The sequence below is a fragment of the Dipteris shenzhenensis genome, chromosome 15 (assembly GCF_047967505.1).
Source record: "Dipteris shenzhenensis isolate YYH24624 ecotype China chromosome 15, Dip_SZ_1.0, whole genome shotgun sequence".
Taxonomy (NCBI): domain Eukaryota; kingdom Viridiplantae; phylum Streptophyta; class Polypodiopsida; order Gleicheniales; family Dipteridaceae; genus Dipteris; species Dipteris shenzhenensis.
In genome coordinates this window covers 25,820,199-25,837,647 of record NC_141610.1, presented here as the reverse complement: position 1 = coordinate 25,837,647, position 17,449 = coordinate 25,820,199, and the positions used below count along the sequence as shown (strand labels likewise).

The 17,449-nt window shown below is 45.7% G+C and overlaps 1 protein-coding gene across 1 annotated transcript; it reads left to right on the top strand.

The window, feature by feature from the left end:
* Nucleotides 1-721: 721 nt before the first annotated feature.
* GMII (golgi alpha-mannosidase II) lies at nucleotides 722-16,305 on the top strand. Its single transcript, XM_087385587.1, has 4 exons — nucleotides 722-1,277; nucleotides 1,365-1,514; nucleotides 12,488-12,520; nucleotides 12,693-16,305. Exons 1-4 carry the CDS (start codon nucleotides 777-779, stop codon nucleotides 15,465-15,467), a joined length of 3,459 nt encoding a protein of 1,152 aa, XP_087241713.1. The 5' UTR covers nucleotides 722-776; the 3' UTR covers nucleotides 15,468-16,305.
* Nucleotides 16,306-17,449: the final 1,144 nt, after the last annotated feature.

Below are 17,449 nucleotides of genomic sequence, written 5' to 3'. Positions count from 1 at the left end.
ACAAAGAGACGGGAGGAAGGGAACTTGCAATGGACTTACCATGTTCGACTACGATTACGACTATTGACACTCAGGTAATATGCTAGTATCTTATCCATTCGCGAGACTTATTCTCGACGCTAATATTCTCGACGTTTATATTCTCAGCGCACGGGGAAGGACCCGTTCCCTTGGATTATAACTCTTTGGGGAAGGAAGCGCGCCGCCTCCTCGTCCGCACTATGTGTGGTTATAATAATTATATATTATATATTATCATACATATATTTTGAATTACTCGTCCATTCAAAATTGCTTGTTTTTAATGTGAATTCTTACAACATTCCTCTCTTTTGATGCATGTTTTCGATGCAAGGGCGCAAGGAAATCCAAGCTAGAAGCAAGATCGAAAGATATCGACACCTTTATTCATATGATTGTACTCGTCCTAAGGGACCCTGCGTCATGTCCACATCTTTACTCGTTCGCCTTTTCCCTTTAAAATTTTGATAAAATGTTAGGATTCAGGTTCAATTTTCTCCAAGACCTACCGCAACCTTAAAAATTTCATAAAATCCTAACATTCAAGTTCAATTCTGAGTTAGTAGTTGTGCTCGATGAAAGAGAATGGTCAAATCTCTTTGTGGTCAAATCTCTTTGTGTGCGAAGTCCTAGGTCTTCTCTAGAGTATTACTAGTAAGGACTACTACAAAAAGTGTGCTTATGTTGCAACAAGTTCTTCATCGCCATAGCCGGCATCTTCTTCTTCATCGCCATAGCCGATCTTCTTCACTACGATGATGATCGCTCCTGGTCCTTCCTCTCGTCGCCCCTCTCCCTCTTCCAAACTCCCTTCCTCCCCCTCCTCCAAATCCAAACCCAAACCCAAACGCCGCTCCCGTTCCTTCCCCTTCCTCCTCGCTTGCCATTTCCGCCTCCTCTCCCTCTTCTTCCTTGCCCTCTTCGCCCTCGCTTTCTTCACCATCGGCCTCCCTAAACCTTCCCCCCACGCCCCCCCTTCGCTTTCCCCCTCCTTCGGATTCAACCTCTCCCAGTCCCTCGTCGATCTCAACACGAACGAGTTGTACGACGTCATTGAGTTCAAGGACGTCGATGGCGGCGCCTGGAAGCAGGGGTGGGACGTTCAGTACCGGGGCGACGAGTGGAACAAGGAAAAGCTCAAGGTTTTCGTGGTGCCGCACTCTCACAACGATCCTGGATGGCTGCGCACCGTCGAAGAATATTACCAGGAGAGATCACGCAGGATCTTGTCAACGATAGTGCAGTCTCTTCGGAAGGTAAACACAAACTCTAAGTTGATTGCTGTTGCGACAAATGTGAAGTGCTGTCAACTCTGCTTGAATGGGCGATCGGGCATACTGCAGGATGCGAAGCGGAAATTTATCTGGGAAGAGATGTCCTACCTTGAAAGATGGTGGAGAGACGCATCAGAGGTTGAGAAGAAAGATTTTATCAGGCTCGTCAAGAATGGGCAGCTTGAGATTGTTGGTGGCGGTTGGGTCATGAATGACGAGGTCCGCTCTCTCCCATGTGCCTCCGTATGATTCTGTTTATAGGTTGTGTGTGAGGATCACGGTTTCAAATTTGAATTAGCCGTGTGTGCTAGTTATAAGTGGAGTTACTGAAGAATCTCAAGAATTATTATAATTATTCAGGGCTCATGATACTCTCACGAAGTGCAATCTTCATGGAAGTCTGGATCGCCGCTCTTGTTCGGCAATTTACGTAAACTTATGTACTTTTCATTTTATTACATTCAAAATATGGATGTATTTTCTTTTCAGATCACTGTGAACGGGAACAATCCGATCCTACAATCACTCTAAAGAATGCCATAATGCCCATGTCCATGATACCCTATAATACCATAGTGCTCATGTCCATAGTGGCCCATGACATTATAGATGATTGAAGATACACCGTAAGACGGCATGCTCAATTGGTCGTAGGATATGTAGGAAGGCCCACCAAAATAAGGTTTCCTAATTAGTGTTCTAGGTTTGTCATCCTATAAAGATTAGTGTTAGAAACCCGACGGTGAAACTGGAACCAAATTCAGATCCCAGAGTAGAATTGGCCTCAGAATTCAGGTTTGCAAATCAACTAAGCTGGTCAATTACGACACTTGGCAAGTTTCCAAAATTTTTGCAGTGTTTAGAAAATTGCTAAAGTCAGAATGTGAAGATAGATAAGAAAAACCTACTTACTATTTTTAGATAAGAAAATCCTGCTTGCTATTTTGAGAATGTGTTTGGAAAATTGCTAAATTTAGGCATTTCTCAGAATGTGAAGATAGATAGGAAGAACCTACTTACTATTTTTAGAAATCTTATTATATTTATACATTGCTAATTTTAGGGAAACTTGCTTTTAACAAGCCGTGCTAGTTTAAAGATAGATTTAAAAACTCAATGCAAAAAATACCTATGTTGGATGCAGAACTCTTGTCTAAATGCTTGAATGGCTAGGCATCTGATAGTATATGGCAGCAAAATGGCTAAATCAAGGTATAGATAAAATCGGGAGCAGTAGTAGTTTACTGCATATAAGGGCATGGATTACAAGCGCTCAACTTACGACGCAGCATGCTGCTACTACAGTTTACATTGTGAGCACAAGGAATTTTGAGAAATAAGAAATGGGGGAACAGCCAGACTCAGCATGATTGTGGAGCTTTTTGATGATGAAGAGGAGCTCATGGATGCTGTTGAGATTCTTGATGAGACTCACGAGGGGTTATTTGGTGCCAACAATGCTGAACAAACACTTGAGGCTGGAGTGGGCTTTGAACCAGGCGCAGCTGTTCATATGTTAATCGACAGTGGCAGTACCCATAGTTTTATCAATATTAAGCTTGCAGCCACAAAGATTGACTGTTGAGGCTGCCAATAGACAGCACATGACTAGCAAGCTAAGCATGGGCCTGATTCTCACACAATTGTGTTTTTGTAGGAGACCTCTTTGCCTTGGACATGGATCCCATTGACATTGTTATGGGATGTGACTGAACTTGGAGAGTTTGTGTTGATCTGAATGCCATGACTCTTCATTTTGCACACAAAGGCAAAGCAGTGGTGTTGCAAGGTTAGACAAACCAAAAGATGCAGCTGATTTCAGCAAGGCAGCTGGCTGCTCAAGAAAGAGATTGTGCTGCGCGCACACGACTGAACCTCATAGGGAGTACCCCTTGGGTGGAGGATTGTTGGATGCAGAAAGCAATGGAATGGGAGTGGAGTGCAGGAAGCAAACAACAAGTTGGAGCAAAGCGTCAAATGGATAAGAGGAAAATACAAGGGGGCCCCCAAGTCAACCATATGGTTGACCTGACCTACAAGGCTCATACCAAGGCTAAGTGCTAACAACCCCCCCTCCATGGTATGGCTGAAGTATCCTGTAAATATCTCAGGAATACCTGGAAACTACATCATAATTGCACATATTTGTCCCAGAGGGATATAACAATGTATTATATGTATAGGGTGATCCCTCACATAACAAAAGGAGCCAAGTGTAAAGCATGTCGAAATGCCTCAAATTTGGCCGCGGTAAAGCTTTCGTGAAAAGATTTGCCAAGTTGTCCTTAGTGGGAACATAGGACAACTGGAAGTCTCCGCTAGACAGTCGCTCTCGAACATAGTGATAGTGGACTTCAATGCTTTGTGTGCGCATGAAACACCGGGTTTCTAGCAACCGCCAAAGCACTCTAGCTGTCGGTGTAGATCGTAGTAGAGTCGGACTGAATGATATCAAGATCTGCAAGTAACTTGCGAAGCCAAACGCACTCTACTGTAGTTGTGAAAGCTGCTCTGTACTCAGCCTCACAACTGGATGTGGCAACTATAGGCTGCTTCTTGCTGAACCAAGAGATGCATGAAGCTCCAAACATAAAACAGTTGCCGTTGTGTGACAGGCCTCCAAGTATTGAAAGACCCGCTTCATTGCTTGTCAATGCTGCGTACTAGGCTTGTGCATGTACTTGCTGAGGTGGGAAATGGCATACTGAAGATCCAGCCGGGTATGACAAAGGTAGATGAGGCAACCAATAGCCTGCTGATAAAGGGGTGCATCAAATGGCGGACTTCCATCCTCGGAGGAGAAATGAAAGCCAAGCTCCAATGGAGAAGAAACTAGTTTGCAATTCTCGAATTGGAAGCGATCGAGAAGCTGTCCAATATACTTGGATTGACTCATCATTGTACCCCCCTCAACATATGCAAACTGTATGCCCAAATAATAGTGCAACTGACCCATATCTGTCATGGCAAAAGACTGCTGTAAATCAGCCTTGAAATCTGCAATTTGTTCCATATCTGGCCCAGTGATAAGCATGTCATCCACAAATAAAATCAGAATTAAAAATTCTGATGCACTCTTTCGGACATAAAGAGTGGCCTCGGTTGGGCTATTCTAAAAGCCGCGGGCTGTCAAAAATGCATGTAGTAATGCATGAGGTGGGGCAAGATCTCCTCAAAGTCAATGCCGTGTTGCTGTGCATATCCCTTTGCAACCAAGCGGGCCTTGAGGCAGTCAACACTGCCATCAGCTTTCCTTTTTACCTTGTAGACCCACTTTGTGCCTTGGCATGCTTGCCTACTGGCAAGTCACACAACTTCCAAGTGTTGTTTGTATGAATGGATTCAAGCTCAGCCTTCATGGCATCCATCCATTCCTTGCTGTCAAAGGCATCCTTGTGACATAAAGGTTCCTCATTGCAAGCAGTAGCAACCAAAGCTACAGCCAGTTGCCATGCATTTGTTTATGCGCACCTCTAGTGCAGGCTGGCAAAGGCTCAGTTTGTTTGCTGTCCTTGAGAGTGTCCAAAAGCCATCACTATGCACAAGGTGAAGTTTCCTGGATGCACTAACTGTCCCATCCTTTGGAAATGAGAAACGGTGCATTTTGCCCAACAAGCATCGCTGACAAACATGTTTAACCGTTGCATGCATGGGTGGGAGAGCAACCACCATGTTTTGTGAATGCATTTTAACCAAGCTTCTGTAGTTGAGGTGAGCCAACCTCGCATGTCATAAGTGGGAATCTGAAATTACAATGTCATAAGTGGGAATCTGAAATTACAGATTCAGCCACCAAATTTGCCTCTATAGTAGGCTGTTTGTCATAAACATCAAGATGATATAGCCTAGAAGAAAGTGACCCAGTAAGTACTACGATGTCATCGTATCGATTGTCATACACCGCACATCGATAACCATCAAAGAGAACCGGAAAGCCATTCAAGGATATGGCTGCAATGGAGATGATGTTCTTCTTTATACCTGGGGCAAACAAAACGTACATGAGCGTGATTGTATCCCGTGAAACTGAGGTGACCTTGACGTGGCCAATCCCTTTCATGGGATATGATGCATTGTTGGCACATGTCACTGTGCCACCATGTGGAGTAGCCCCCAATGTCTGAAAGAGTGATTTGCAAGAAGTGATGTGCTTGGAAGCACCACTGTCGAAGCACCAATCTGACTTAGAATCTAAGAGTGACAAGGCTGTAGCATGCTTCTTTGGATGGTATTGGCATGTCACCGTGAAAGCCCACTCGTGGTGAGCAATGTTTGTTGCCTCATGACCATGATCTGGGGCAGCAACAATAGTAGTGACAGCAAGTCGCTTTTGCTGCTTTTTCTTTTCAGAAGCGATGCGCTTGCGACATTCAGAAATGTCATGTCTTGGCTTCCGGCAATAATTACAATGTTTGCTGTTTTTCTTCTTTGCATCAGACGGGGCAGAATTAGATGAGTGTCCAGCAGTAGATGAGCCTCCTGAAGGCTTGGGTTTTGCTGTAATTGCCGTTCTTTCCCTTATTTTTGTGATTAGGGAACAGCTGTTTGAGATGAGAAAAATTTGATGATGTTTCTATAAAGGAAATAGCATGCACCTTTGGAATTTCGCTTAGGTATTGGCAAACCTATTGAAGTTTCAATGTATTTCCTAATGAAACTATTGCATGAGTTCTGTTCACCAAGGTTTTTGGGATTGGAAGGCTTTGGTTTGACCTAGAAGGATCTGTGGGTATGAACTTGTGTAAGAGTTTGATTTGGAAATATATTGCCAGAAGGGAACTTCTAATTGTTGGAAAGGTCACCTCCCCATCTGTAAGCCCCTATATGAGGAGAGCATGGGAGGGGTGAACCTAGGGTTTGAGTGTCTGTCACATGGGCATCTGATTGGATGTCATGTGGACAAGAGCCAGAAGGGATTGAGTGATAAGATGGGGCTGCCACATGGACAGCATCTTATTACCAGAAGGGAACTTCTAATTGTTGGAAAGGTCACCTCCCCATCTGTAGGCCCCCATATGAGGAGAGCATGGGAGGGGTGAACCTAGGGTTTAAGTGTCTGTCACATGGGCATCTGATTGGATGTCATGTGGACAAGAGCGAGAAGGGATTGAGTGATAAGATGGGGCTGCCACATGGGCAGCATCTTGGCTGTCATGTGGGCAGCACATCTAGAGCTGTTGTGGGCAAGAATCAAAGAGATGGAGGGTACCTGGAGCTACGATGGATCTGCAGCAGCAAAAGGCGAAGCAGTAGCCAGCACAAGGAACCCGGAATAAATAGCGAGCACATGGCGCTGACATCTACATGGTGTACGGCTTTGTACGGAACTGGGAGAGGGCTTGGTAGAGGCGCAGGATGTGCAGGCGCAGATGTGGAGCAGCAAATGTGGCTGTCAGTGGGCAGAAGGCATGCCTTATGTAGGCTGGACCCCTGCCTTGAATGGAGGGCCAAAGGCCTTGGAAGTTTGGGCCAAAAGCCCTGGGTTGTGAGCCCTTATAGGGCTGGACCAGCCACAGACTGGTCAGCCAGTCTGCTGCAGGCTGGTCGGTATTTTTACCAGCCCTATAAAAGGAGGTCCTTGAGGCCTCACTTCTTATCACTTGGAGCAGCAGTTCAGGGAGCAGCAGATCAGCCACTTGTGGGTCTCTATCCAGAAGGAGACAAGAGAGCTGTAGAGCTGCAGACCTAGCTCAGAGTGCTGCCCACCTAGGCTGGTGCAAAGACAGCAAGGTGGAAGGGATCTGGATGGAAAGTCTACAGAAGCTCGAGGTGGAGCACGCGGGCTCGAGTCTAGAGATAGCCAGCAAATAGGAGAAGGACCTTGTGGTAAGATCAGAGGATCACATCATTGGTGGGACTCTGGATCGGTCTCTTTTGTATTGTGTCCATAGTTGTGGACGGAAATATATATTTTGGTGGTTTCTCTATCTGGTTGGTTCATTGTCTATTGATGAGTCTGCACACCTATTGTATGCACATAAGTAAAGAAGTTTGTGACTCCACACCCACACCACTCTGTGTGAGCTCCTGGGCATTACTATAAGTCTTCCGTTGCGTGTACCCTCTGTTGGGTATTTTCTAACATGGATCAGAGCCCAAGTAGGAGGCTCACATGTGTGGGAGCCTGAAGGCAGGGACCTTGCTGAAGGACGACCCTGATTCAGAAGCTCTTGGGAATCGACTTCCACGACTGGAGGATTGTGCCCTTGCAAGAAGGAGGGTGACTCAGGTTCAGCCAGGTGTGTTCATAATTATGGTCTACTGCAATTAAGTTTGGTTGACTTTGTTGTGTGGTATAAACAACAGAGATGTCGACCTCTACAGCCTCTTCAGCCCCTGCTTTCCCTTCCTGCTCCCCCAGTTTTCTCTCTTTCACTATCCTTAACTTTGGAGAGTCTGGGAACCTGGACGGGACTAATTACCTGATCTGGAAAGTGAAGATTCGGAGTCATTTAGTGGCTTGGAAGTTGTGGAAGCTGACCACGGGATTGGAGTCGAAGCCGGAGGACATGGTGGACAGAAAAGGGGAGATACTCATGGCAGTAGATAGAGAGGAGCTTGAAGCTTGGGAAGATAGAGATGCCCATGCCCTAGCAATAATCATAGGGACTACGGTGGACTCTGTTCTTCCACATATCCAAGTGGCCGAGACGTCAGTAGAGGCGTGGGCCACCCTGAAAGATCTGTACGAGACGGACAACACCTCCGGATTTTACTTCTTCAGCATCAACTCTACAATCTTGATATGAAAGGAGGAGATACGGTACATAGCCATTTGACGAAGGTCAAGGTGGTGAGGGATCAGCTGGCAGCAGTTGGTCAGAAGACAGACTCATGCCATTTGGCTTCGATGGTACTGAGGAGACTGCCTTGGAGTTTCAAAAGCTTTGTTACGACTGTGATAGCAGGACAGAGGACCAAACCTCTGACATTTGAGGAGTTGGGTCCGTTACTGCTATAGGAGGAAGCTCGGGAGAAGCTCTACAACGAGGACAAAGACGACAAGGTGATGCTGGCGAAGGATTCTGCTGGCAAAGGAAAGGGCAAGCCTAACGGTGGCAAGTCCAAGAAAGACGACTCTGACGACGAGGGGACTTCGAAGAGGAAGCATAAGAAGAAGTGCTTCTATTGTGATACGCCAGGACATTTTGCAAAGGATTGCATAAAGAAAAAGGCGGATCTGAAAAATAAAAAGGAGTCTGACTCAAATTCAGAGGGAGAGGCCAAAGCAAATGTGGTAATCAAGGAGTTGTTCCTGGTGACATCACCGAGTGTTATCGAGGTCAGATATGTTGATCCAGAAATCAGAGTGAGGATGTCTAACATAGAGATGTGGGTCGACGAGGAGTTAGATGCCTTTGTGAAGGTGAAGGACAGCATGGAGCGCTTGGTACCTTCCAGGTTTGTGGCTGTCGACACTGACACGAGGGTAAATTCCATGGAAGGCCGTGGGGTCTCATGGTCAGATGGATGCTGGAGTTCAGAAGGGGACAGTACATGATTACACAAGTGCTTGGTGGGTGCCTCAATGAGAGTTTGCTTTCAGAGTGAACATTCAGGTAGTACAACAGTCTGGTATGTATTTGATATTCTGCATTTGAGCCTTTATAGCATGCTGTGGAGAGACTCTGCTCTTCATTTGTCTTAGGTGATAAGAGATTGGAAGGAATTGGCCTTCTTCGAAGGCAAAAGGGGAAGTATTGGTGCTTCTTCAAATCTCGGACGCAGATTGCTAGAAGGTGATGGACAAAGAGTACTGAAGCCAGAAGAGTACCTGCTTGAGAACTCAGCGAGAGTTCATGGTCCAGGTTATCTGGAAATATTCATTGGTTGCAGACCTTGCCACAGGAAGGACGGGTTGAAACAGACCCTCAGAGCATGCTGCCTGGAAGACTCCAGGTTGTTCACTCATTATGAGGGGGACGACTGGAAGATCGTGACGGCTGGATTGCTCGAGTTCAAAGGCGGGAACGTGATTGAAGGAGGTGGTACCAGGAGGTGCTACCAAAGATGGACCTGTGTATCAGGATGGTGTGCAGAAGCGGAACCAGACTTGGTGGAGTAGGAACCACTGGATGAAAAGCCAGGAAAAGATTTCGACACCGAAAAGTTCTAGAGGACTACGACCATGGAGTTACTGGAGCATCGTCATCGACGCGTTGGCATTGGGCCGAGATGTGTCGGTGAGAGGGGGTGTTGGAAAGGTCGCCTCCCCATCTATAAGCCCCCATATGAGGAGAGCATGGGAGGGGTGAACCTAGGGTTTGAGTGTCTGTCACATGGGCATCTGAGTGGATGTCATGTGGACAAGAGCCAGAAGGGATTGAGTGATAAGATGGGGCTGCCACATGGACAGCATCTTGGCTGTCATGTGGGCAGCACATCTAGAGCTGTTGTGGGCAAGAATTAAAGAGATGGAGGGTACCTGGAGCTAGGATGGATCTGCAGCAGCAAAAGGCGAAGCAGTAGCCAGCACAAGAAACCCGGAATAAAAAGCGAGCACATGGCGCTGACATCTACACGGTACGGAACTGGGAGAGGGCCTGGCAGAGGCGCAGGATGTGCAGGCGCAGATGTGGAGCAGCAAATGTGGCTGCCACTGGGCAGAAGGCATGCCTTATATAGGCTGGACCCCTGCCTTGAATGGAGGGCCAAAGGCCCTGGAATTTTGGGCCAAAAGCCCTGGGTTGTGAGCCCTTATAGGGCTGGACCAGCCACAGACTGGTTGGCCAGTCTGCTGCAGGCTGGTCGGTATTTTTACCAGCCCTTGGGGCCCTATAAAAGGAGGTCCTTGAGGCCTCACTTCTTATCACTTGGAGCAGCAGTTCAGGGAGCAGAGGGAGCAGCAGATCAGCCACTTGTGGGTCTCTATCCAGAAGGAGACAAGAGAGCTGTAGTGCTGCAGACCTAGCTCAGAGTGCTGCCCACCTAGGCTGGTGCAAAGACAGCAAGGTGGAAGGGATCTGGACGGAAAGTCTACAGAAGCTCGAGGTGGAGCACGCGGGCTCGAGTCTAGAGATAGCCAGTGGATAGGAGAAGGACCTTGTGGTAAGATCAGAGGACCACATCATTGGTGGGACTTTGGATCTATCTCTTTTGTATTGTGTCCATAGTTGTGGATGGAAATATATATTTTGGTGGTTTCTCTATCTGGTTGGTTCATTGTCGATGAGTCTGCACACCTATTGTATGCACATAAGTAAAGAAGTTTGTGATTCCACACCCACACCACACTGTGTGAGCTCCTGGGCATTACTATAAGTCTTGCGTTGCGTGTATCCTTTGTTGGGTATTTTCTAACACTAATATCTCCGGGTGAGGATACATATTGCTGACGGAATGGAGGAATCGAGTCTTGCAACTCTCTAGAAGACCCTTTGTCCAACAATCTTGTAGGCTGGTGAGACTATCTCGATCAAATAGGCATGACATGCCTCTGTCAACCAGGATGGCATGCCTCAAGTGAAGTCCCATTGCATGCTCTGTGTTCGAGCTTATATTTGGAGGGCCCTGCCAAATTCTTTGTGCTGCGAGGCAGCTCCACAGACAATGCGGTATTGTCTCAAGGTCTCTCGTGGTGGCACCTCCCATCTACTCACATCTGCTCCAACCATGTGCTAATGGGCAGTCCCCCTGTGGGCCACCATCAAGAAGAAATATGAAATCTTCTGTGGATGAAGTCAAGTCCATAGGCAGGACAATCTTGGGGCACTTGCTACTCTATCCAATGCCACTCTCTTGAAGGGGTTCAGGCAGCCACATCTAGCTATAGAAATTGGCCGATGCACCTAGAGTATGAGAAGAAGGGAACCTATGTAATCCTCGCCAAGTACCTTACTCTAGATGGCCAGAACCACTGACTCGGGTTCTTGCAAGCTACATTCGCGAGCACGGCCTTCTCCAAGGCAACTGGAGCAATGTGCATGCGCAATGTATCCCTTAGTAGGGGAGGGCCCTTCCACAACCAAAGCCACCATTGAGACTGGTCTTGCCCCAAGATGGTTGGCAGTGGGTCAACGCTCCATCCCTTGCCAAGATGACTCACAACCCTGATTCATTGCCACTTGAGCAAACCTACTTCCTCGTCCAACTGGGTCTCCCTTTGCCTTTGGCCGAAGTAGATCCGCTTGGGTTCCCCTTGGCCCCCGCTCTGTAGTGCATGGGGCAGGATGTGCTGAAAACTTGAATCATGAAAATGGGATCTTAATAGAAAACCTCTTCATTGGCACACGATGTCACCTTTGATAGGGCATGCGTCTGCCCTTCAGTAGCCATGCTTGCTGCCTGTGTGGCAGATTGGTGATATACAGCCCCCGCATACATTGTTCCTTGAAAAGCAAGCTTCCGGTGGGAAACTTAACCTGTTCTTAGGCATTGGTACCATTGTTATGTCTTACAAAGGAAAATGCAGTCACTAGTGTGTCTAGGATTTTGTTCCATTCCCTGGAGTTTATCATTATTTGCTTCATAGCAAGCAAGTGATAGAATGCTGAATTGCTTGATGATTCTTTTGAATGTATGTTATGATGACAATGCATTTGTCACTTTGTAGGCTTGCATAAGATGATTCATCACTGTAAAAATCTTTATGAAAAAGCAACATCTATAGCCTCCTTCCCTCTCCCCGTTTCCCAAGCAGAATGATGGTGCCATGTCTCTTTGAAACCAAAAACTTTCGGGGCAATGAGCTGGTGAACCTGTCATTGGGAAGGAGTTGTCCAACAACATGAGACTATTGACCACAGCGCTGGTGCTATCTAGTGAATTTGTTTGTTTATGGATAGATGCCTACAGATATGTGCACTGGTACTATCTAGTGAATCTGTTTGTTTATGGATGCTTACAGATATGTGCAACGAGAAAGAGGTAGATGGAGGAATGAAAATGCCTATATGAGATGCTTTAATGTAAAATGACCATTTATGTAAACATTAACATTGATGTATGCATTGAGTTTAAGATGTTAAAATGCAAGCATGTATGCATACATACATAGAAATTGGAATGCTGCCATATCAGATAAGCGTTTCAAAGTTCCAGCCAACAATGGTTGTCATGAATGTTTTCTGGTATTATGAATTTTGGCATGAGGACAATAAGTCCGATTTAAGAGTTTTGATGTGGCATGCTTTGTGTTTTGACTCCTTTGATGGAAGAGCAGATGTACTGATACATTTTTATTGTTGTGACAGGCAAATTCCCATTACTTTGCCATAATTGAGCAAGTATGTTGTAATCTCTCTTTCAGTTCCTTAACTTTCAGTTACTTGAGTTTCGTTTACAAGCTGCAGAATAATTTTCATTTGTTTAATGACAATAGAATAGGTATTATAAGGTTGTATTTCAGTCTGATCCAATGTTGTGAACTGAGACAAAGCACATTGGCTGTTATTTCAGATTACTGAGGGAAATCTCTGGCTTCAGCATACTGTGGGAGTCACCCCTAAGAATGCATGGGCAATTGATCCGTTTGGACACTCACCCACAATGGCCTATCTTCTTCGCCGGATGGGCTTCCAGAATATGCTCATTCAAAGGACCCATTATGAGGTTAAAAAGATACTAGCACAAGAACAGAATCTGGAGTTTTTATGGAGGCAGAGCTGGGATACAAGCAATATTACTGACCTTTTTTGCCACATGATGCCTTTTTATTCGTACGACATCCCTCACACATGTGGGCCAGAACCAGCGATTTGTTGTCAATTTGATTATTGGCGATTACCAGGGTTTGGGACTGCACAGCGTTGTCCTTGGGGTCATAATCCACAACAGGTAACAACCAGCAACGTGAAAGAGTTGTCTGGAAAATTGCTAGATCAATACAGGAAAAAATCCACCCTGTACAAGACTAATACACTTCTTGTGCCACTTGGAGACGACTTCCGTTATATCACTATTGCAGAGGCTGATTTACAATTTGAAAACTACCAAAAGATTTTTGATTACATCAATGCTCACCGGGAGTTGAAGGCCGAAGTGCAATTTGGAACTCTAGATGATTACTTTACAACTCTTAGAGCTGAAGTAAGTTTACACCATCATAAGAAGAAAGATGAGAGCTGGGCTGCAAAATTTCCCTCTCTCTCAGGAGATTTTTTTACTTATGCAGATAGGCAACAGGATTACTGGAGTGGCTATTATGTGTCACGACCTTACTATAAAGCTGTAGACAGAGTGTTGGAGGAGACATTGCGGGCAGCAGATATCTTATTCACTCTTTCCTCAGCCTATTGTAAAACATCACATCAGAGCAGTTTTCCTCTTTCCTTCAGTGAGAAGCTGATAGCTGCTCGACGTACACTCGCATTGTTTCAGCACCATGATGGAATAACAGGCACAGCAAAGAACCATGTTGTGGTGGATTATGCTAAGAAAATGCACTCTGCACTGCTGGATTTGCAAGAATTTATGGCTCAAAGTATGGGTGTCCTCCTTGGCGAAAGCATCACAGAAGGCATATGCAAAGATGTACATCAAATTGTTTTTGAACCTGAGCAACTGCGAGCATCACATGATATTCTGCCAGTCAGGAAAGTAGTTGACTTGGCTTCTGGTCACATGCAGCGAGTGGTACTCTACAACCCTCTGGAGGAGGCTGTAAACCAGGTTGTGATGGTCCTCGTCAAGAGGACAGATGTCTGTGTGATGGATTCTGACTGGATCTCTGTTCAGAGTCAGGTCAGTCCTGGTTGGGGCCATGATGCCAAGGAGGTTGCGGGTGGCATGCACCGATTGCACTGGCAGGCTTCTGTTCCTCCCATGGGTGTACAAACTTACTTCATATCCAGCTTGGATGAGCCACAATCATGTCAGGCTGCAGAGCCGGCTCAACTTAAGATTTTCCATGCAACAGACTCTTTTGCTTGCCCTTCGCCGTATAAATGCTCTCAAGCAGAAGGTGAGGTGGTCCAAATACAGAATCAACAACAAACATTGGTCTTTTCAGTTAACAATGGACTCCTGCTACAGGTGAAGAACCACAAAGATGGGAATGAGATGAAATTGGAAGAAGACATCGGCCTGTACTCGAGCCGTGGAAGTGGGGCATATTTGTTTAAACCAGTGGGAGAAGCAAAATCAATAGTTCATCCAGGTGGTCTGATAGTAGTGACAGAAGGTCCTTTAATGCAGGAAGTTTACACTCGACCCAAAACTGCCTGGAGCTCCTCTCCAGTTATACGTAGTACTCGTCTCTACAGTGGAGGGGGATCTGTGCAAGCCTTCATGGCAGAGATGGAATACCATGTGGAATTTCTGGACTACGAGTACAGTGACAAGGAGTTGATTGCTCGATTCCAGACAGATTTGGATAGTGGCAGGGCTTTTTTTTCTGATTTGAATGGCTTCCAAACTATACGTAGGGAGACTTACGATAAAATCCCTTTGCAAGGGAATTATTATCCGATGCCTTCACTTGCATTTCTGCAAGAGTCAACAGGTCGACGATTTTCTGTACACTCACGCCAGTCCCTGGGTGTAGCAAGTTTGAAAAGTGGCTGGTTGGAGGTGATGCTTGATAGACGGTTGACAAGAGATGATGACCGAGGTCTGGGTCAAGGAGTCCTTGACAATCGTCCTATGGAGGTCGTCTTTCACCTTCTTTTAGAGAGCAACATTACGATCCTACCAGATGTTGCTAGTTCCACTCCCCGTGTGCCATCTCTCCTTTCCCACCGAGCTTTGGCCCATCTCAATTATCCAATGCACACTTTCCTTGCCAAGCTCGAGAATATTTCAAGTGCCCGGAGTGCTCTCATAAAAAGGAGGTTTGCACCACTGGCAGTAAACTTACCCTGTGACTTGCATGTGGTAAGCTTGAAAGTCCCACAGCCACTTGATGTTTTGCAGTCTGGATCTGCCCAAAAGCTTAAATACGCTCTTACATTACAGCGCAAAGGATGGGATAATTCTTACTGCAGGAAAGGACGGACGCAGTGTAAGAATTTGGCAGAGGAGCCGCTAAATCTGTTTAGCTTTTTTAATCATCTTAGTATAAACGCCGCAAGGCTTTCCTCTTTGAACTTACTGCATGACAACGAAGAGGAATTTGGCTATATAGAGTCTGTGGCTAGGAAACAACGGGGAGGGTCAGCTGAACGCATAGGTCTTCTTGACTTACCTCCGATGGAAATACTATCTGTGAAGCTGGATATGATGCATCATGGGTAGAAGCAGTTTTGCAAGATGATCAAGCTGGAGGAACTGACAGTTGTGACACGTTTCCTTCTAATTAACCATGAGGCAGACTTGACATTTAAAGAAGGAGTTTGCTCTCTTCACACACCCGCAATCGTCTCTCTTCAGCTCTACTATGCTGTACCTTTAAGCCATTAAAGGCATATGTTTCATTTCTGATGGGGATTACTTCTGGTTTCCTCATAGATGAGAGAAGCTGACAAAGAAAGTGTGCCTCTTCTACTGCTCTCCAGCAAGGCTTTCCAGATAGGAAAAATTCAGTGTCAGTTTTGGAACTTGAAGATAGAGGATTGATCAGTGATGAGGAAGTCCAAGCTGCCAAGAGGAGGTGAGCATTTTTTACATGCACAATCTCACCTGAAACTCCATTGAAAGAATCAGATGCCAGTTCGGATATTTGAAATTGCTGAAATCTTTGGTCCTTGCGACAGCTTAGGATTTTTTTCCTTTCCTTCATCGAAAAGATCCTTCTGTAAAATATTGTAGTCTTGGTCAACTCCTCGCACAACAGCTTTCCCAATGTGGCAGTGCACATTGAGATCAAGTATATCATAAATTATCAGCCATTGAGATCAAGCATATCATAAATTATCAGCATGTGCTGTGTGTGTTAAGTTGATGTCTAGTTTGGCACCGAGGCTGTGGGAGGCATGCTATGCATCAGATGACAATATTTGCCCTTGTATATGAGGGGTATATGTTTTAATGGTGCAGAAAAATGATTGGTCGTTCTTCTTACTAGAGTTTATGACTTTGTTGATTCTTATGATTCAAGGTTGCATGTATTGTAACCGATGTTGAAGAGAGTATTTTCCCCAATGCTTTAACTCTTTGCCTGAATGGATGTAGCTGCGTTGTCATGCAGGCTGTCGCTTTCCCTCTTCTTTCCTAATTCTCCTCTAGGGCTGTGATCTCCTGGCTGTCCAAAGAGCCTACTTGGGCGCATACTTAGGTCCGTACGCGTACATACATTTTTTCCCGTACTCCATCCATACGTACGGTATTCTGTACGTTTTGTTTTTTTGGGGGGGGGGGTTGGGGTGGGTTGGTCGGGTTTGGTTTTTTTGTTGTGTGTGTGTGTGGGGGGGGGGGTTTGGTTTTTTTTGGGGGGGGATCGATTTCGTGCCTGGCCAAAACCTTGGAAAATACATTTTTTAGCACTATTCTAATCCGTACTCTGTACACTGTTGGCCGACTTTGGCTGTGGTTGGCCTCAAGGATGGTCTCAAGGAGGAGGATGGCATTGATGCAGATGATGATGATGATGAGGATGAGGATGAGGATGAGCAAGAGAATGAGGTTGAGGATGCAGGCTCCAGCTAGAGGCTTGAGGCTCATCGGTTGTGAATCGCGATGCATTTCAATTTTCAGCTTTATTTCCAGGCTGTGGCAGCCTTTTCTTATATGATGTTTTGCCTTTGATGTTTTGGTGTAGTACCTACTTCCAAGTTTCTACTACCTACTACCTTTGATCATGATGTTTGGTGTGGTATTGATCTATCATTGACACTATGTATCAGAATCCAGATTCCCGATGACTGGTTTTTGAAGGGCCAAGGCTGGACTCTTTGAACTTTCATGAATCATGACTTTAATGTTAATACAAGTTTGAAGTCTGAAGTTTCAAGTTGAAAGTTTTGTAGCTCTCTGTCAATGTAATGTGTACAATGTATATTTTTCTAAATGTTTTTGGGTAAAATTAGGGTCACGTAATGTCAGCCCTAGGGCTGAACCATACTCCAATCATACTCCCATACTCGTATGACGTATGCGTATGGTAACGTATGGAAAAAACTATGCTTGGGCGAAGGGAAAGGCTGAAAAGGGTTGCATGTCACATTCGTTGCTATCCGTTTTGTCTTCTCTGCCTTTTCCTCTTGCCTCTTCATCCCTCAACGGGGAGCAGCTTGCCCCTTACGACCTTTCTGCCTCACTGTCTGAGCAGCAGCAGTCGG

What these genes read in the sequence shown, in the direction of transcription:
- GMII (XM_087385587.1), top strand. Translation starts at nt 777, where the DNA reads ATGATGATCGCTCCTGGTCCTTCCTCTCGTCGCCCCTCTCCCTCTTCC. An exon ending in TAGTGCAGTCTCTTCGGAAG is followed by an intron (nt 1,278 to 1,364) that starts GTAAACACAAAC and finishes GGCATACTGCAG; the next exon opens with GATGCGAAGCGGAAATTTAT. An exon ending in ACTTTGCCATAATTGAGCAA is followed by an intron (nt 12,521 to 12,692) that starts GTATGTTGTAAT and finishes CTGTTATTTCAG; the next exon opens with ATTACTGAGGGAAATCTCTG.